A 20,882-nucleotide genomic window follows, 5' to 3' on the forward strand; every position below is an offset into this window, starting at 1 on the left:
TAAGGTGCAGAGAAGTCCTAGTCTACCTTGTTTAGTCCAGCATTTCCCAAACTTACTACCATCAAACTGTTTTACAATAAGGGGGAAGACAGTTAACAGCTGCCCGCTACAAGAGGGCTACTCCCTAATCCCAGGAAGCTGTGCCTTTACCTGGCAAAGGGAACCATGGAGATGTGATTAAGATAATGACCTGGAGAGGGGGGATTATCCTGGATTACCCCGCGGGCCCAGTGCAATCACAAGGGTCCTTTATAAGAAGGAGGTGGTAGGGTCAGGGCGGGAGATGTGACGATGGAAGCAGAGGTGGAGGAGCAGAGGCTGTGCTGCTGGCTTTGCAGGCAGGGGAGGAACGTCAGTCGGGGAAAGCGGGAGCCTCCGGGAGCTAGAAAAGGCAGAGAAGTGGGTTCTCCCCTAAAGCCTCCAGACAGAAAGCAGCCGGCCGACACCTTGGTTTTAGAACTGCTGACCCCCAGGACTGTAAGAGGCCTTGTGTTGCTTCCAGCTACTAAATCCACGCTATTTATTACAGCAGCAGCAGAGACAAACACAGGACACCTGAAACCAGCTCTCGGGAGGATCTGGCGGGAAGGGCTGGAGCAGCAGACACCCGGAGTCGGGGTCAGGGGGCACCTAAGTGGCCGACCACCAGCAAGTCGCACCTCTGGGTGCTTCAGTTTCTTCTGCAAAACAATGACGATCATCTCCTCTACCTACATTTTAAAATTTTTATGAGAGTAAATATTATAGACGTATTTTGTGAGACTAACTCAAACTCCTCAATTACAACTACTAAACAAAGGGGTAAAACAATGCCTAAGGAAGCTTTAGGAGAAAAATTTTAGAATTTCCTGAACTTTCAACAAGGATTTGTAATGAGGGACTGAAAGTGTTTTAACAACTTTTTGTTTTTGCTTTAATGCACTCAGCAGAAAAGCTGACCGACAAACATTGTGTACACAGGTTGACATATCTTTAACCTTCCTTCCCTTTCATCCAAACATCTTTCCTTTCAGAGAGTCAGTATATATTTTGTTCTTGGGGAATGATTTTAAACAATTTTTTTAAACTTTTTTCCTCCCAAGAATTACCATGAAGGGCAAAACCTGGAGACCACAAGGGCTGCCTCCCCCATTTGAAAAAGCCAGGCAAAGTCTGAGACTTCGGGATGGCAATTACTCTCTTTCTTAACAAGCCACCAAGCAATCAGGTTCGCCAAGAATCTCTAAACACTTGAGAGCAAGCCTTCGCCTGCGGTCCTGGGGTGTTTGATTCACGTGCGAAGATGCCGCGCCACCTGCTGGACCTGGTAGGCATAGAACCAGCTCCCGCCCGCGCTGAGCCAAGCGCATTACATCTCTACACTCAGGATGGGCCAGCCTGTGAAAAGATGAAACGCCCAAAACCTCTCAACTGGCTACTTTAAATGGGCAAATTGTATGATATGTGAATTATATATCAGTAGAAAATTTTTTTTAAAGAATGGGGAAAAAATTATTCTACAAGGGGATTGTGGCAGTGGAATTTTGATTTGACACCTAGATTTTCCTCTAAATGACGGGACATGTTGTTTAGTAAGGTCCCACAGCAAACGTAACCTACCGAATAGCTGTAGCCAAGAAAGGGTTTATTATGTCCAAAGTATGATTTTAATTGGAGCCCATCTAGATATTTCAGTCCTTTCTGCTCGCTTAGGACAATGTGCCCCCACAAACTAGCACCCACTGCCATTTCTTTTAGGGTGAAATCCACCCCTGCGAGTTCTCTGCAGGGTCTTTGGTTGATCGGGGCCTCTCATTACATTAAAACAAAATTCATAGCTGCCATTACAATTTGCATCACAACAATGTAAACAAAGAACAAATTCTCGCAAAAGAAAAAACAGATAAAAGGAAATAGCACAGTATCAACCGCAGCTGTGTTTTGGTAGGACCATGAGAGATTTTTTTTTTTCCCCCAAGAAAGCTGAAAGTTCTACCTAAGTTGACACAAGGCAGCCACCTCCTCGTGGTCCTGTCGTCCTCCTGTTTTCCAAAGGACCTTTCCACCCCTGTCCAGGGTTTATCCTGCACGCAGCCGAAACGCGAAGTCGCTACAGAGGCAAACCACCCAGGCAGGAAAAAGATGCACAACGGCACGAGGAGCGAAAAGGGCCACTCTGGCCGCGGAGCCTGCTGGAGCCCCGCTGGAGGCCTGCGCCCAAGGAACCGGGCGCCACGCACACTGCCTGAGCACCTGCCACCACACCTGGAAAAGAAAGGCTCCTCCCAGACTATCCAAAAAGTCCCCTCTCAGAGCTCACAGACTCACCTTCTAGGGACAAGGCCTAGCTCCGGCTCTCAGTCGGTGGCCATCAAGTCTGGAAACACACACAAGCGCCCAGCACACGGTTACGGACACGGAATAACAGGGCAAAAGGATCACCCGCTTCCGGACTGGGTGACCACTTTGTAAGAGACAGCAGTCCGCCTCCTTCCATCGTCTTTCCTCCCCTGGCATTAACCGCAGAAACGGGGACGGGGGGTGGGGAAGGGGGTCTGTCTTTGAGGAAGGGCCACTGAAACCCAGCCGGACCTCCTCGGCCCTTACCGTAGCGATGGACGGTCCCTCAGCGAGCACCTGCAGCCTGGAACGACACTCCATCAAACCGGACGCCAAATAACGGGGACACGACACTCAAGAAGGCGCTGCAGCAAAAGGGAGCTCCCCGAAACAGGATAACGGACGTCCAAAAAAGAGCCCAACCAGAGGACCGGAGAAAGGAAGCCTGCACAAGCGAGGTCGCGGGCGCAGAAGGAGACACCAGCCGCGCGTGCGGCCTTCCCGCAGCCTCAGCAGTGCGAGCGAGGGCCGCCGTGGGTGGCGCCGCGCGCTGACGGCCCGCAGCTGGTCCGCGGGGCCGGGCTGCTCGCTGCGCCCCGCCCGGGCGTCACCTGCAACGCGCGGAGCGTGAAAACCTGGAGGTAGAAGGAGGGGTCAGCTCCCAGGGCCTGAAGTAAACCGTGCTAACGCCTCGGATGAGAAGCAGCTGTTTTCTGGGGCGTTGTCCGTACAAGGAGGCTGAATACACAGCGGCGATGAGTTACCGAAAGGCGCCGGCGGAGACCAGCAGGCCGGTGCACGGCGCGGCCTCGGCTCGCATTTCGTTCTCCAAGGCGGCCTTCGCCGGCCTCCTCCTTGCCGACTCTCGGGCTGCTCCGGGGGCACCTCGTCCAAGCATCCTCGGCCAGGAGGCTTGTAGTGTTGTCGTTGACCTTTCTTGGTTGGTCATCTCCTCAACCAGATGGTAGCTCCTCAAAGAAAAGGACTCTCCGCCACCTTGGGCTCCCCGGGGCTGGCCCCGTACTGGCCAAGAGCAGGAAGGGGCCCGGAGCTCTCCATCCCGTGCCAAAGGGCTCAACGCATCGTTGCGCTGAAGTCTACCAACCGCAGGATCGCGGGGCTTCAATAACAGTCAGCCGCCCCCAACTTCCTTAGTAGGGCAGGATGGCAGGCTGCGAGGGACAGGCTGCGGGGTCAGACCCGCGGGGGTCCCTCTCCCAGCTCTTGTCATCTGCTAGGCGTGTGGTCTTCGGATCCACGGGCAAGTTCTTTCACGTCTCTGCCTCAATGTCATCACCTTAGCAGGGGCGTTAATCGTACCCTCTCTGGTTGTCGTGAGAACACTTAGCACAGAGGCTGGCGCTTAGGACGCACTCAATGTATCATGCTCATTACAGGCTATTCTGTACAGGTTATTATATACCCCCTTTTATTGTGCTCCGCAGATGTTGCATCCTTTACAAATTGAAAGCCAAGACCCTCCTCCAGCCAAAAGATGAGGCCTCTCTTTGTGGCGATACTTTGTTGTGGTGGCCTGGAACCGAACCGGCAGTATCTCCGAGGTATGCCTCTGTCCTTCACCCTGCCCTGGAACTGAGCAACTTCGCCGAGTCCTAGTAAGAGATCACACATCTCTCTGCTTTTATCAGAAGCCACTTAAAAGCTTGGCTACCAACTTGCTTGGTCTGGGTTCTTTTGAAAATTAAGCTGGCGGAGGTCCCTTGCAACTTGAAGTTAAAAAAAAAAAAAAAAAAAAGTCTACGGCTCAGCTTTTCCTTTGTTTTATTAGTGCCTCTGAGTTTCCAGGAGCTACCTATTGGCATGATCACTATGGGTGGTGTCCCTGTCAGGAAAAGCAGCCTGGGACCCAGCTGAGGCATATGGGGTGGCGGCTGCACTGTTGCTGGGGTCGCGGCGTGCGTGCGGAAGCCCACTTCCAAGCCCGGGACACCACCAGGCGTCAAAGGCAGCAAATTCCAAGTCCCAGCATCCTCTGTTTCCCTGTCTCCCTGCTGCCTCTTCTGTCCTCCCTTCCTACCTAGTACTATCCTTTTCGGCTTGGTCCTTCTAAGGCACAATCTCTCCCTGGTTCCATAATTTTTTCCCCCCCAATCACAGCCTCAGAACAGAGTAATCCCTCTACTGAAGGCTGCTCAGCATTCTAAGGACAAAGAAATGTGCTCTAACCTACACCAGATCCGCTGGATCAAACCACCCGGGTGATTCTGGTGCATGTGTAAGTTTCGAGGATGTAGTGTTTGCTGCATTACGGACCTCAGTCAAGATTTCAGAAACAGCTGGTTGAAAATAATTGCCTTGATTGGCTCTGGCGACCCCCCAGGAACCTATCCCACTTACATGTTATGCTCTCCTCATTTATCATTTATGGGTGTATTGGGTTTTTTTCTCCATGAGGCTGACACTTTGCTATTAGGTTTGCTAATGAGCAGCCACCATGCGCCCCTGCTGCCTGTCAGTCAGTGCAGCCAATGGATTTTCCGTGCCGCACAGAAGAGCTTAGCAGTCAAGCTCCCTCCACATTTTGTTCTCAGAAAATAAGCAAGGGGAGGGTCCAGAGGTCTCATTTGACTCTGGCGACAGCGTATTTATTTCCTACGCAAAAGAGCCAAGGCCAAAAGACAAAAAGCAGCTAAGCTCTGGAGAGAGGCGAGGATGGAAAAGGCGACGCTGGCAGCCACCTTTGCAGACTCCAACTCCAGCACCATGAACGTGTCCCTTGCTCACCTCCACTTTGCCGGGGGGTACCTGCCCTCTGACTCCAAGGACTGGCGGACCGTAGTCCCAGCTCTCTTGGTGGCTGTCTGCCTGGCGGGCTTCGTGGGGAACCTGTGTGTGACCGGCATCCTCCTTCACAGTGCTTGGAAAGGAAAGCCGTCCCTGATCCACTCCCTGATTCTGAATCTCAGTCTGGCTGACCTCTCTCTCCTGCTGTTTTCTGCACCCGTCCGGGCTACGGCGTACTCCAGGGGTGTTTGGGATCTAGGCTGGTTTGTCTGCAAATCCTCCGACTGGTTCATCCACACGTGCATGGCAGCCAAGAGCCTGACCATCGTTGCAGTGGCCAAAGGGTGTTTCATGTATGCAAGTGACCCAGCCAAGCAAGTAAGTATCCACAACCGCACCATCTGGTCAGTGCTGGTGGCCATCTGGGCTGTGGCTAGCCTGCTGTCCCTGCCAGAATGCTTCTTTAGCACCACAAGGCTTCACGCCGGTGTGGAAATGTGCCTCGTGGACATACCCGCCATGGCCGAAGAGTTCATGTCCGTGTTTGGCAAGCTCTACCCTCTTCTGGTGTTTTGCCTTCCATTCCTCTTTGCCAGCTTTTATTTCTGGAGAGCTTATGGCCAGTGTCAAAAACGAGGAACTAAGACTCAAAATCTGAGAAACCAGATGCGCTCGAAGCGGCTCACGGGGATGTTGGTGAGCATCGCCGTCACCTCTGCTGTGCTGTGGCTCCCGGGATGGATAGCGTGGCTGTGGATGTGGCATCTGAAGGCTGGGATTCCGGCCCCGCCGCAGGGTTTCATAGCCCTGTCTCAGGTCCTGATGTTTTCCATCTCTTCGGCAAATCCTCTCATTTTCCTAGTGATGTCGGAAGAGTTCAAGGAAGGCGTGAAAGGATTATGGAAATGGATGGTAACCAAAAAGCACCCGGCTGCCTTGGAGTCTCAGGAACCACCAGTTGGTAACTCAGAGGCCCTTCCTGACAACGTGCCCTCTCCAGAGTCCCCAGTATCCATTCCAGAAAAAGATAAAGCTGGCTCTCCCTCCTCCAGAAAAGAGAAAGCTGAGAGGGCAGAGATTCCTGTCCTCCCTGACGTAGAGCAGTTTTGGCATGAGAGGGACACAGCCCCTTGTGTGCAAGACAATGACCCTGTCCCCTGGGAACACGACGATCAAGAGACAGGAGACAGGGAAAAATGATTACGTCTCAAAGCAAAACAAATTGTGATTATTGTAGTTACTTGTACTGCTGTTCATCAATATGGCTGACGTCATATAAAACAAAAATTAACCACCTTAGGAATTACAAAAATTGCTTCACAGCCCACATATTCAAAATGTGTAATTTGGTAAGTAGAACACCGTGTTAGGAGCAGTGATTATGTTTCAGAATTAAAAGCAGCAGGCTGCCCAAGGAACTGTCGTGTGATGTTGTGCTGCAAGGGACTAGAAAGCTCGGCTAGTCTGTCATTGCTCTCTGTGGCCGTTTTACCGGCTGCTCTTCAGCCGTGTACATGCCGGCTGGAGGGGAGCTTCTCTGTCAAAAGCTGAATCCCTTTCCCTTTATTTAGTTTCTTCCTGAACCTGCTAGCCCTGACTTCACCTATCGAACTTTATTTCACGTAACTAGAGCTCAAAATCTACGTCCACACAATGAGGTTTTCCCCTTTAACATACTAATGAATAAATTTCAATGAGCTCTCTTCACGTGCTTAAAATAAATTTCCTTGATGAAAAGCTACACAGAATGTCGAAGACTGAAGGTTGCAGGATAAGAAACATCACCTTATTCCAATTCTGGGGTGATTTCAAACCATAGCTATTTTGGCCAAGTTTCAGTAAATTCAAACTTTGCCTTATACCAAAATCTGCTTCACTGAGCTTTTTAATGCCACTTCAGTGAGTCTTCAGTTTCTAAGTCTAAGGATTTGAGCAGCTTATCATGCGTGATGGTCTCTATTCTGACATGGAGAGAGAACTTGAAACACTACCCTCGTATCTCTTCTCAAATACAGGAGTCACTCTCCTGCAAGCAGAGATCAATCTGTTCCTCCCACTGTCCTTTCTCTCAAGATAAATTATAAGCTATGGCTAGTGAGAGAGCTATTAATTACTGAAGGCAATCATCAAATGTAATTAATTGTAAGAGGAGGATAGAAATGAACTTTCTGGTTAAGTAACATTAAAACATACTCCTACCATTTAACTTGAACCCCACTCAACTTTTAAAATGCCTGTTTTTAAGTTATAAAGACAATGGAGAGTAACATAAAGAAAAAAAGGGGGAGGGGGAAGACACAGAAAGAGAAGGAATAAAACTTCGTGTTCCCAAACATATTACCAGCATAGCTTGAGCAGGAATTTGACAGCAAGTTGAAGCACACCCCCATGGACATGATTATGATACACTTCTTCCTCTATTAAATATAATAAAGGCATTTATCCATGGTTCTCGATTACTCTGTAATGGAACCCTGAGGTATTTTTACTGAAGGATTCTCTCAGGGGAAAGAACTGTCTTTAAGGCAAGTGATGAATTATTTGAAATATAATAAAATCATTGTGGATGGAATTTTTATTTTTTTTAAAAAATGTTCAGTCGGTGGATGTTTTGGTTTTTGTTTTTACGAATGGTCATGGTTTAACACAAAAGATAGGGCTGTTTACACTTGGTTCATTAAAAATTTTATTCTAAGGTTCACATGATCAGATCAAGTACAATTTAACCTAGGTATCCAAAATATTGTTTTTGTGTTAAGACTGCATAGTTATACAAACAGATTACCTTTAAAATTGTCTGTGATGAACTATCTGAATTAAAGATTTTTATGTACATTATATGTTGTAAATGTAGATGTAAGATTCCAGTGTTCGATGTTTTAACTTATGAACAAATAAAAACTATTTCACTTCAGGTAGTTTTGGAGATATATAGTCTTGGTCTTGAGTGTTCCTTTCAAAACCATCATTTGACACAATGAGGCATTTTGAGGTCAGACCTTAAACACAAGTCTTAGGGTGAACTGACTCATTTATTTTTAAGTGTTTGCTGATCAGCAGCAGATCAAGATGCAGTACTGAAACAGTGTAGTTACAACCACCCTTCTATTAAGAACTGAATACACAAAGTCCTGACTTGGTCTCCAAAGAAATCTGCACCGAGAATCTGATCTGCAACTTATATGAGCAATCAATCCCAAATACTTTATAACAAAAGCAGGAAATCAAGTATCTCCGAACCATTTTCTTCCCACTTCTCCACTATAAGAAAGGGAATGTAGTGAAGGGGCAAACAATACTATGTGGAATTCAAAATAACAAACCATTCCAGAAATTTCCCCTTTGAAAGGCAGTCATAGTTCTGTAATAGTTGTGTTCCTCTTGTCAAACTCTTCAGTTCCACTCCTCATGAAACTTAAAAATCATTCAAAGAATTTATAAAAATGGATTTCAAAAAGGGAGAAGAGGGAAAAAGAAGAAAAAAATCCTAATTAGCAATTTTACAGGTTAAAACCTTGAAGTGATCAATTCCAGGTCACTACATACAAAATTCCCCTCAATTTTGAGGCACGTAAAATATTTAAGCTAAGTACTAAGTAACATAGATGTGAATGTGTTTGTGTATGTGGGTGATGTGTATCTGTGTGCACATAACAGATCCAGATCTGTTGGTATTCCTTTTTTTTTTTTTTTTTAGGTTTTGTTACAATCACAATGTGTGTAAGATTAACAGAGAAAACAGGTTATCCTATTGACATTTATTTTTCTAAACATTTTATTTATGTGGTGAAACTAGAAACCTATGAAGGAATAAAATAGAAGGGTCTTTTTAAACTGGGAGGTAAAGCTACAAAGAACAACCGGGAACCAAAGGTTAAGTTTCATGGTATGGTGGGCATGGCACTTTTAAAGAGTAGCTTTAAAACATTAACTGTCAATGTTAATGTAAAAGCAAAAACAAGAAAACGAAAATCAGCTTCTTGTTAAAATACAGTAAGATACTGCTAAGAAACTGAGTACCAAAATGGTTCTTTACAAATCCCACCTCTTTTGTACTGTAAATAATTTATTATAGTCAAGCCTTTCAAAAATATGTGATATCTGAGACTTAAAGTCAACTTCTTTTTGGTACCAAATTACATTTGCTGCTGCTTTTAACAGGTTTAAAAGAAGTTTTTATAAACCATGTAACATAATCATATACAATCCACATATATAAAAAGGGTTGGTTTATTGTAGTTCAAATACATAAACTGAACATTCAAACATCTTAAAATTAAACTTTAGAAACAAAAGTTTAACATTCAAACAGGAGTATAGTTTACAGGGAACACCCAGAAAGGCAATCTGTTGTCTAACCCAGAACATTGAGAGAGATCACTGAATGGCGAGCACGTTTAACCAGCAGCTCTCGTCTGGCCAGCATGTTACATGATGACCGTGGTTCCACACCTGAGAAGAAATTACTCCATAAATCTTCTCTTAGGCTAAACAAGACTTGGCCTACAATTCAGAGGGGATAATCAAAGTACATAAGTGAACAAATAAAACTAAAGTGTTCTTTACAGACAAAGGTAAAAGTATGTCCATTATAATAATCTTAACCTCTGGAAGATAAGAATTCAATTTTCAGTGTTTTCTCTTTTACCCGCTTTAAAAAACAAAAACAAAACAAAACAAACCCCAACTTAAGTTTCCTTGGAGTCTGTGGTATTTGTATCTTGCAAGTTCAAACCACAAATACTCCTATGTCTTCAAGGTATAACACTGCTAGAAAGAATGTCACCAAAAGTCACTGACTGCCACACCTCATAGAAGGATGATTTTTTAGCTTCAAGATTTTAGATTTACTAGAGACAGCCTACATTTGAGTATGTATGTCAGTCATGCCACACAAAGAAGAGCATAAATATTCCCAAAGTGTTCTGTCAGCAACTGGTCACGAACGCTTCTCCTTCTGTCCGTCAGATGGTTTTGCGATAGTTTGACTAATGCACATACATGTAAAAACCTGAAAACTGGCTCATGCAAGCATTTTGAATCAACAGATACCCCTGTGGAAGAGTGCGCAGAACTATTTTGTTGACCGTCGGGTGGGCTCTGAGGCCGTGGGAGGCGGGGGCGGCCCCCGGCGGTCCAGGTCGTCCACGTACGCCACGATCAGTTTCCGCCTCTCCTCGGGCACACAGTCTAGTACTAGATACCGTTTGTCATTCTGCAAAATTTTTTCTACATCTTTCAGGTGCTGATCAGATTCCTGGATTAGCTTTTTGGATCTGAAATAAGAAAAGAAGTCCAAGAATTACTGGCTGCTGTTCATAGGTCTTTCAGATATGAGCTGGAAATGTCCATCTACTTCCTAATTGTGTTTCCATTTTTTTTTTTAAGAAAAATTTCACTGCAGTGGTCACCTCTGTAAGTCGCCTCAGCAAAGACTCCAAGGAGTGAAAGGGCCTCAGAAGCTGCATTACCCTCCCACCCCTACTGGCGGTCCCTCCAGATCAGGGCTGAGGGTGGGTGGGTGAGTCTTGCCCGTGCTGTACCTGTTCTGTGGATGAACAGAGGACTTCAGTCTGCGGGGCTGCCAATCCCAGCATCTTTCACAAGCTTTCACTTTCACATCTTTCACTAAATTAACTATAAAAATGTAGAAAGAAGTCTTACTTCACATCTAATTTAAAAGCCCAAGCTGATGCAAAACATTAAGGATCCTGACCAAAAAATCCAATGACAAAATACCTAAAAACCACACCCTCAGCACTATCTATCCTCCCGTGCACATACCCTTCATTAAGATGTTTCAAATTTCTCTTTTATAGGAAGAAAAGCTGGAGCATGAAACAACCAGGGTTTCCTGCATTGATACTAAGCAACGTCACACTGTTCTAATGGCGAACTGTTGGGGCTAGGGCACGACTGGGCATGCTACAGCGAAATCCTGTTTTAAAGCTCTGATTTTATAATTAAAAAATTTCTTTAAAGTATGCAGCAAACTGCTTCCCTCTGAGAAAAAATGTTTTCACTGAGCTTAAACAAGATGATTTCAAGCTTGAGAATGATTCAGCAACACTGAATGGTCTTCAGAGGAGGCAAAGATAATTGATAGTGAAGGATTATTTTAAAAGTCTGTTCATGAAATACAATTCGTATATAGTTGGGGGGCGCTCCTAAAAAAGCAGTGAAGTAAAAACAAAAGTCTGTTTAAAAAAGTGGATGGGTGGGTAACACAAAGAATTGACATCTGGGCCCTTTCTTTAAAAAAAAAAAGAAAAAGAAAAAGAAAAAAAAGTAAGGTAGAGATGGGCTGGCTGTTTTTGGCCTTTGATAAAAGTTGGCTATGGCTGCTTTTTATTCTTAAAAATTAATAATGTCAACATGTGTGTGAATGCAAAGTATGCTCTGGCCATTAGAGTAAGGACTAGTAAAGACAACAACTGTCGACATGAAACATTTCATCGCACACACCTATATGTTATAAATTTGGTCTCTTTCAAAAGCGTCCTGAAGTCAGCTTTGGCAGTGATGTATTTGTCTCTGATGTATTCTTCAAACTCCCGCTGTTTTTTCTAAAGAACAAAAAACAAAACACCAAACCAGTAAGATTGGGGGGAAAAAAATCCACTAATTTAGTACCAATTATTTATAAAACCAATAATTTGTAAGTCATACTGCAAACTAAAACATTCAAAAGAAAAAGTCAATAAAGTACACTTATTTTCTAGTGATAGTTATGATAGATATAAACTCTTTGAGCTAAAAGAAGACTTTATTATCAATTCTAAACAATCAGGAAAGTTAGAAACTGATATTGGGTCTCTCAGCTACCAGTCTACCACTTTAACCCAGCCTTGTATATTCTGTGGTGCTCACATCTGAAACATCACTTAATGAGAATATTAGATCTATGGGTTTTGGACTCTACTAGAGAAACCAACCAGGAAAGGAGAATGGTGGGATAAAATGGACTGCGGTAAGTTTTACTTCTTGACGTCATTCCCTATTTCAGACCCTACCTGAGTCTGTTTCCTACACAGGAGTCAGACAGGACCAAAACAGGGTTCAGCTCACCGACCTCCCACACCCGAGGTTCCTCTATTCCCAAGGCTCAGGAGCGTGTGAGAATTAGAGGTCACACTACGGTGTTCTACACGGAGCTCTACAAGTGGAGCTCTTAAGTCAGGTGCTTTGACAGTCTGGTACCAACTGCCAGCCTAACCACGTCTATCTAGTGGATCCTGGCTATACAATAAATTAAAACTATGGCTTCAGGGAATCTCTAAAATCCCAAAGCACAGGTTTAACCCCAAAGATTAATTTTTAAAAGCTGTAAAATGGATTTTACAGAGACAGAAAGGCAGGGAAGCAGACAGAAACATCAATTTGTTGCTCTGCTTATTTATGCATTCCACTGGTTGCTTCTCGTATGTGCCCTGACTGGGGATTGAACCCATAACCTTGGTGTATCAGAACGATGTTCTAACCAATTGGCCAGGGTCACAAGGATTAATTTTTTTTAAAGTTTCTATTGTGCTGTCTTGTTAATATATCGTGCAAGAAAAGAAAAATATAAACTTAAAATTCAGATTTATTTCCTGTACACTTAAAAGTTATTCACACAAAACCATCAGCTTAATTTTGGTTAACATACTAGTGCTGCTGATGAAGCACCCAATTAATATTTATAAAGTGACCCAAAAAACAAAACAAAACAAAACAAACAAAAAGACAAAATCCTTTTACCCTGTCACTGGAGGAGAACTTAATGCACCGAGGATCTTCCTTAATGATTTTTTTCACTTCTTTCCATGTGGATGTCAAGGTAATCTGTGAAAAGACAAGGTAGTAAGAAACATGAATACAGCACTTTCCCTGAGGGTCAAACCGCAGCACACGTGGTACGTAAGAGCACACACGGGCCTGCAGTCTCCTGTAATGCCAAGTGCAAGTGAGCTAGTTAGGGACAGGGAAGCAGCTCTAACGAGGTTTCTTTGCGTTGGCTTGCCACAAGAGTTATTTCCACGGCCATACTCAAGGCAGCCTAAGACAATCACCTGCAAACCCTGTATCTCCAGGGGCAAAGCCATAACTTTGGAAGGAATCATCACCAAAAAAGAGCAGTTAAACAGGAGCAAAACCTGGACAACAGACTGTACACAGTGACAAACAAGGGGCTATGAACCAAAGTGAAAATGGAGCAAAAGAAGGAATTTATTAAATCTAGTATCAGGAGTGATCAGTGCTTGCACATGCTAAGGACATTCTGAATAGCAGCCACAGGAGCAGATATGAACTTGAAAACCATGAAAAGAAATAAATTTTAAATAGTAAGAATATCACCAACATTTTATTAGAAGTGCCATAACCCATGAATTCCAGTAATGGATCTAAAGACCATGACAGTAAATGTCGTATCAATGTATTGCTTTGTGGAATTAACATAGGTTCATATAGATTAAAATAGGAAAAATAAGAGACCCTTACTGCAGAAGTTTCATCCAGAAGTTGCCTAAAGTGCTCCCTCTTCTTTTTGGTAAGTGCTTCAATGTGTTCATTAAAAAGCTTCTCTTTCTCCTCTCTCTCCAGCAAGGACCCAGACTCCCAGCGGTGATCCTTCCGCAGGGTCCTCCGAGTGTCGGACCACGACACATCTGAAGAACGTACCTAGAACAGAGAACTGCATCTATCACCAGATTTATCTTTCCATACCTCAACAATAAAAGGCTTATTTGTTTAGGAATCATACATTTAATAAAAGAAGCTTCTGGTTACTTCATCTTATTTAAGCAGATAAGTAGTCAAGCAGTCACCGAAAATCCGCTCCTTTAATCCAGAAATCTTACCTCCCAGAGCTCACCTAACCTACTGAGTATGTGTTTAGAGGTGAGGAAGGATGAAGAGATGGTATCTTCCATCAACTATGGTCTCTAATCACTTTAATAGTATTTAGGTACTATATTTAACATCTTACCAACTTCTAATACAAATAAATACAAATAAAACATGAAATACATGTCTTATTGTAGCACCAACACACACACACAACCACACCCACCGCCACAATAAATCTTGAGCTCAAACTGGGACTTATCAACTACAATACATACTAGAAGTGACACTACCAAGTATAAGCAAGAATTGACACAGTGAAGACGACCAGATAACAGACAACCAGACAGATAGAGCTGGTTCCCCGACCAGAAGAAAGGTAAGCTTCACTGCTGGCAGTGGCATTGGCAGTTAAGTCACTGCTGCCAATGCTAAGAAACATGGGGGCTGAAAAGACAGAAAGGTAAGAAAAAAGAAACATAAAAACATTTATTTAACCAACATCTACGAAGCCTCTAAATACATGTCAGGTAAACACTATGCATGGCCCTGGGAATACAAAATAAGTGCTCCCTTCAAAGGGCTCGCACTGTAAGACAGGCACTGTACGCCAACAACCGCAACAACGTGCGGCAAGTGCTGCAGAGGCACACACCGAGCACAAGGGTAACAAAAGCCACTGTGAGATCAGATCTGCCCAGGTGCGCTGGGCTCAGCCTCACAGACAAGGTATTTGAGTGTGTTCTTGGAGAATGAGGACGTCTGCCGCTGTGGCAGGAAGTCTGAAAGCACTGTAGGTGGAGGGGCTGGCAGCAGCAAGACGGGGTCCTTCAAATGTAAGGATGGTTCATTAAAGGGTAGTTCCACAAGGCTAGAGCCTAATTAGGGGCGAGAGAGGACACCGAAGCAGGTACGGCAGTAAGGAGGTGGGGGAGCTAAGGAGACTGACGTCAAAATGCAGGCGGCGGCTCCGAGTGAAGAGGACCACAGCCTTCTCAAGCACCCGGCAGAACCGCAAAATCAGATCTGCCCTTTACATAGATTTCTCTGACTGCAGTAACAGTGAAATTTGGGAGACACAGAGGCAGAGAGAGATGAAGAAACAAGTCCGTCTGTCTGGAGAAGACACAGGGGAAACTGAAAACTGATCAGCAGAAGCAAGGGAAGGAATCTAAAGACCCGACAGAAGTGATACGAAGAGCCCCACTGAGAGAAAAGAAACAGAGGGAAAAATGGCAACAAAACAAGGGAAAAAACCAAGCAGACGAGCAGGGCAGTCCGGGGCATCACCGCAGGGACAACAGAGCCCCCACACTTACCCTGGGTAATGCAGACGGGCTTTTCAAGCAAGGCCCAGGTTATCGCCTGGGACCAGCACCGCCAGGCCTACTTCCCACACCACCTCCACGGGTGCGAAGCGGCCATCAACAGTGACAGCTCCAAAGCGCCAACAAAGGGCCCATTATGTTCAGCACACTTTGTTTCTTACTACGGCCTGGTAAGTTGTGTGATAATTTAGGATGGCTTCCTCAAAATCAAAATAAAAATGTAGCTCTGACACTAAAATATGAAGACTTTTCATTTTTACAAAACATTTCACTTCTGAAAATGTTAAATATCGAGGGGTTTGCCTATGCCCACAGGGCTAATACAAAGTCCTCAATTTTAAAACACTTTATAAGTAACTCACCAAATTGTATCCCTCAATTTAAAGAGTATTAAGATGTTCAGTATGAGGTCAAAAACAGATTTCTAACATCCAGTACTCGACACAAATAGAGTAAAAAAGTCCTACATACCATGTCAGACAGAAGCGCCTTGAAATTCTGGATCGCTTCTTCCCGCTTGTGCTGCTCCCTCTCTCGATCTATTTCTTTTGTTTGTTCTGATCGAGCCTTCTGAACCTCTCTTTCTCGCTCTCGAAGGCTGGCCTCAATGCGGGCTTGTCTTTCAAGCTCCTTTTCTTTTTCTGAATCTAAATTCTGTAAGTGAAATTACATTATCCTTTTTACCAACTGCATCAAAATTTTTCCATAAAATAATTAGGCTTGCCAAATACTAAATTTCAAACCTACTTTTTACCAAGAATACTGTATACTTAGACACCATACCTCATTTCCAATTCAACTACACGTGATTCCTATATTAAGAATATAAAAAAGAAAACTCCCAAACCCCCAAACAGCACCAAGTACCTTTATAATGCAATAAAGGATTTTATTATTCTACAGTTACAGTACAAGTAAACACAATGGTTACCTTGGCTATTTTTTCAATGTACTGTTTGAAAAGGTCTTCTCTCATTGATGAACTATCCACTGCTTTGTAACGTGGATCACCTTCTACTTTGTCTTTTACTTTGCTCCATCGAGACTGACTGTCCAGGTGATGATTAGATAATAGTTCAAAGAAATCTGATTTAATCTACATTTCAAAACAGAATGAAGGAAAAACAGTGAGAAATTCCTCATATCTAAATGTTTACAACTTAAAAAAAAAAAAAAGTTCACTTACCTTAAAGTGAAAATAACTTTTTAAACATACTTAGAGTAAATTTTAGTAAGAGAGTATTGGGATTGCTCTTTCATGAGAAATATAAAAAATCAACACACATATAGCCTGTCACTTAAAATATACCAAATTCAAGATAAATCATGTTCTCCAATGAAATTATTCAGATACATAAAAAATGTTTATGTTGTTTATAACAGTTGATCTCAGCACTGACATGTTTTTATAAGGAATATAAATTTACCCTCATTTTTAGCTAAGAGCCAGCTTACAAACTGATAGTAAAATCTTTTAACATAAAGCTGGTAAGAATGATTTCTTTTAAAAAGCAGATGAATAAAACTTTCATTAAAATTAATAGGGGAATTTAGAAATAGTTGAGCACAAATAGCAAGTCTCAATCACCACAAATCTGAAACTACTGTTAAAGTTGTTTTAAAAAGTTAAATTTTTATATTTTAGTTTTGAAAAAGAGCAATGTTTTTACCCTTATTTACAAGAAAATTATAGTATTTCTATGTTGGTCATAATTAATTACTAAAAAATACTGCATTCAGATTTTCTGTACTTTTTAGCCATTAAACATGTTTGCCTTTACTGTGATACAACTAAGAATGTGTTAATGAAATAACATACCTAACAACTGAAGTATCAAATTAGTAAATATTATATAAAGGTATTAAATAAGATTAATCCTTTAAGTATCAACATATACAATACTTAGAAACCCTCTCCCACAAAATATATTTATAAAGTTTTTTTTGATGGGGAAAGGGATAAATGAAGTCTTTACTGTTATGTACTTTTGAGGGCCTGTTTTAAAATTTAGTCTCATCTAAGCTATTCTGTGTTCCCCTCTGGGAAGACACCCCATTAGCCAAGTCATTTCAGCAGAGGATTCTGACCATGTCAAGAACCTCTTCTCCACATAGAGATAAAATAGCTACCTTCCCTCCTCACCAAGGGAATGAGAAATTAGAAATGCAATCAGAATTTAAAATTGTGGGCACAAAATAAATGAAGCATTCCTTCTGTCTACTCCAACCCTCTCATTTCTTCCTATAACCTCATTGCTCCTATTAGAGGATTAAAAGGGAGGTTGATGTCCTTTCTGGAAAACTCTTGACAGGTTTAAAGAAACCATTTCTACATCAGAGAATTTTTAAAAAGGCAAAGAGCTCATCAGCTGTGGAGCTACTCAGCCTGGCTCTTGACTTTGTTTGGATTACTGAGAAATACTCATAAACCCAGCATTTCCAGACAGTGATAAAGAAACTACTGGACATAGTGATGTAACAAATTTGCTGTTCATCTTGTCTACTTTGTATCTGACAAAATGAACACCAAATCCTGGATGCATGTGATAACTAGAAGACAAAATGTAAAATTCATATTAAATAAAAACATGCAAACTTTATCAAATAGGAATCTTTCTAAGCCACAGGAATTTGTATTAGCTCAAAATAATTTTCAAATATTACACATAAAGCTTATAAAGTAAAAAGTATCAAAGTTTTTAAAATGTGTGATGTATAGTCAAAGTAAACATTATATAAAACTTTTTCACCAAATATGAAAGCACCTTACCATCTAGGCCTTTTAATTTAATAGGGAGAAAGAGCCTCCTTGGTCTTATATACTGTAATAAAAATAATATTGTCCAGCAGAAAATTTGAAAGAGGAAAAAAAGCCAATTTCATAAAAGGACTAACTCCATTATGTATAACTTCAAATGTGCTGTTCCAAAAGGTAAATTATTTGAACCACAATTTTATAAAAATTTGGTTATAATAAAAAATTATGATAAAAACTTGAGGGTAGCTACTCTGGCAAACAAAACAGTCTAGTAAAAATAAACAGTTTTGGGGGCATTTTTTTATAAAATGGAAAATTACCAATGAAGGATACATGAAAATGATTGAACCCTTTAGCATGAAAATCCCCACTAAAAAAAAAAAAAAAAAAATTTCACTGAAAGTGAATGTCCTTCACAGACTTTTGATTCACCAGTTACCTTTAAACTTTTATTATGTAGCTACTGATTCAATTAGAGAATCCCAAGAACAAGGAAAGAAATTCTAACATATCAGCATGATACTGATCTTACTCTTCAATTATGCACAATTAAAATGGGATCAAAACAACAAAAAACACCAATACAGACAATATATTTCATAAGATTATACAGTGAAAGTCATGAAGAATGTAAACAAACTTCATTAACCAAACACTATATTTAAACCTTCACTTCAAAGATGTTTTATGCTTTCATGGCCTAGTTAATAACTGATTTTTGCATTCTTTAAATTGGCTGAGAAAGTTTTACTTTTTCAAAAAATGTAGTAATGGTACAAAGCCAAACTTGTAATTTAAAGAATTAAAGTTTTTCAATCAAAAGAAAATAAAGCTAAATATAACAGGTTTATTTAGATGTAATGTCTATTTAATTTCTTATTTTAATTGACACATTCTGGGCATAACTCTCATCACTCCATAAGGGAAAAAACTAAAGAAATGTTAAGTACCAGAACTGCAGGAGGCTAAAGTCACCACACAGAGAAATACCAATTCTTTCCTCACTAAGGAATCCAATAACACTTTGCATATCAGTGATTGACAGCTGTCAGACTGAACTGATTGACAGGCCACACAGCACAAAACCGTAAAGTCTATTCAGTTGTTATAAAACAGAATACATAAAATAGTTACGTTAAAAAAGTATGTAGAAAAAAAGGATTAGTTACAAATGCAAAGAGAAAAACATTTGACTTGTATAAAAGCAATCATACAAATCATACAGTATCAATCATTTATTTACTTGGTTTTCTCTAATCAAAAGTTATTACTAAAAATCAAAAGTAGCAAATAATTAACATGTTTCTGCCACAACACATAAAATGTTTAAGTAGAATGTAATTTTGCACGCTTCCTCTGAAAAGCATAATCATTTTACACACAAAAAAATGTTAATACTGAAATAGCTCCGGAAAAAAATCTACATTTGAGGCCTAATTTCAGATATTTCTGACAAAAGCTATTTCATCTAATGCTGTTGCTATTTTCAATGAAAGAGGCTTTCTTCCTAACAAAAGTAGTATTACTTCCCTAACATTTAATAGAACTTGTAACAGTTTAACTTCCTGGAACAAGAGGCAATTTTAAATGTCAAGAATGATTAGGCTTCAGAGGTTCTCCATCGCGAGCAAACAGGGACGCCACGGAGCAGGGGTGCATATCTTGGCGGCCCACACCTCCCTGGCGCTGCTGCCTCCCCTGCCCCCCGCCCGCCCCCCAGTGCTGAGCTCCTCTCCGCTCCTGACACTGCTTCCAAATGACATTTGGATCTCATTAATCTTTAATAGCTGACCTTTAATTCTGATAAGCAATAATTTATATGTAAGGTATGTTTACTAAAAGATTATAAAGTCACCAAAATGCTTTTAGAGGGCAAAAAAAGATAAAGAAGCTTTGAAACTTAAATGTTACCACCTATAAAGACTCTTGAAATCCTAGCAGACACTTCACTGGCCAGTGAACAGACAGGCCGAACAGCCAGTTCTGAGTTTCCTGGGCACCTCAGTATTATTAACATTTAAAGCAAACCTATGTACTTTAGTGAGGTTACTAAAATAAGGATTATAGAAGTAAAGTGATAGAATATATACATAAAAACAATTATAAAAGTTACCTTAGAAAGCTAATCAGTCACTGTGGTTCCTGTTATTTATGCTGACGAATAAGGTTAGAAACAGCACCAACTCAGACCCTTCCTTTCCACGCACCAACTCAGACCCTTCCTTTCCACGCTCCCATCAGTCAACACTGGAACCAAAACCATCTTACCTTCTCACCTCTGGTCTTCGAATCTTCTTTCTCTTTCTTCCTTGCAGCTGCCACAAATTCATTAAACAAGGCTTCTCGATCTTTCATCTTTTCAATTGCTTTGAATCTTGAGTCTTTAGCATGCTTGGCTGCAAATTCACTAAAAGTAGCTCTGTAACAAAATGGCAAGTGTGCTAGCTTTGGTAGAGCTATTTCTGCTTGTAGAAAGATATCGCAGTCATTTTTCCAGCAAAAATGAGTGCTAAAGAGACACTGAGTCCCAACCTCTGCTCTAACAGTGAACAATGAGCTACAGAGAGGAGTCTAAAGGCAATGTGGTTAGGGATTTGTTTACTATCAGAATGGTGGTGGGAGGGTCCACACGCCAGAGAGCAAGGGATGTATGTGCTTTAAGAGACTTAAGAGTGTATCTAGTTCTGCCCCAGGATGAGGCTGAACCCTGCTTTAGCCATGGTGGAATACCTCTTATTGAATTAGCTCTCCTTCCAGAAGCAACTATGAAGCAGGACAAAATATATAAGACAACTGATTTCAAGCAGTAGACGACAAACAAGTAAAGTAAAACTGAGGTAAGCCCCACTGCCCTCTGCATTGGGACAATTTCCCAAGGTGCAGAGGACTAGTATCCAAGCAGAGTA

The 20,882-nt window shown here is 41.9% G+C and overlaps 2 protein-coding genes across 7 annotated transcripts in view; one reads left to right on the forward strand and one right to left on the reverse strand.

The window, feature by feature from the left end:
* The first annotated feature begins 4,992 nt into the window (after positions 1 to 4,992).
* GPR151 (G protein-coupled receptor 151) lies at positions 4,993 to 6,264 on the forward strand. Its single transcript, XM_054567936.1, has one exon. It carries the CDS (start codon positions 4,993 to 4,995, stop codon positions 6,262 to 6,264), a length of 1,272 nt encoding a protein of 423 aa, XP_054423911.1.
* Positions 6,265 to 9,092: 2,828 nt separating this feature from the next.
* Positions 9,093 to 20,882, reverse strand: part of TCERG1 (transcription elongation regulator 1) — a 58,064-nt gene continuing 46,274 nt past the window's right edge. For 3 of the 6 annotated variants that reach the window (XM_054568229.1, XM_054568226.1, XM_054568225.1), the window contains 7 exons: positions 20,245 to 20,395; positions 16,150 to 16,314; positions 15,690 to 15,872; positions 13,546 to 13,725; positions 12,805 to 12,888; positions 11,530 to 11,630; positions 9,094 to 10,340 (listed from right to left, as the gene is read on the reverse strand). In XM_054568229.1, the coding sequence (XP_054424204.1) occupies positions 10,139 to 10,340; positions 11,530 to 11,630; positions 12,805 to 12,888; positions 13,546 to 13,725; positions 15,690 to 15,872; positions 16,150 to 16,314; positions 20,245 to 20,395 (1,066 nt within the window). In that variant the 3' untranslated portion in view covers positions 9,094 to 10,138. Of the gene's footprint in view, positions 10,341 to 10,607; positions 10,702 to 11,529; positions 11,631 to 12,804; positions 12,889 to 13,545; positions 13,726 to 15,689; positions 15,873 to 16,149; positions 16,315 to 20,244; positions 20,396 to 20,882 lie in introns of all 6 variants that reach the window. The other 3 variants (XM_054568227.1, XM_054568230.1, XR_008528710.1) reach the window with 2 other exon arrangements.

This window comes from Pteronotus mesoamericanus, unplaced genomic scaffold (genome assembly GCF_021234165.1).
Source record: "Pteronotus mesoamericanus isolate MK-2021 breed Mesoamerican mustached bat unplaced genomic scaffold, CSHL_Meso_final contig_2, whole genome shotgun sequence".
In the NCBI taxonomy this organism is placed as follows: domain Eukaryota; kingdom Metazoa; phylum Chordata; class Mammalia; order Chiroptera; family Mormoopidae; genus Pteronotus; species Pteronotus mesoamericanus.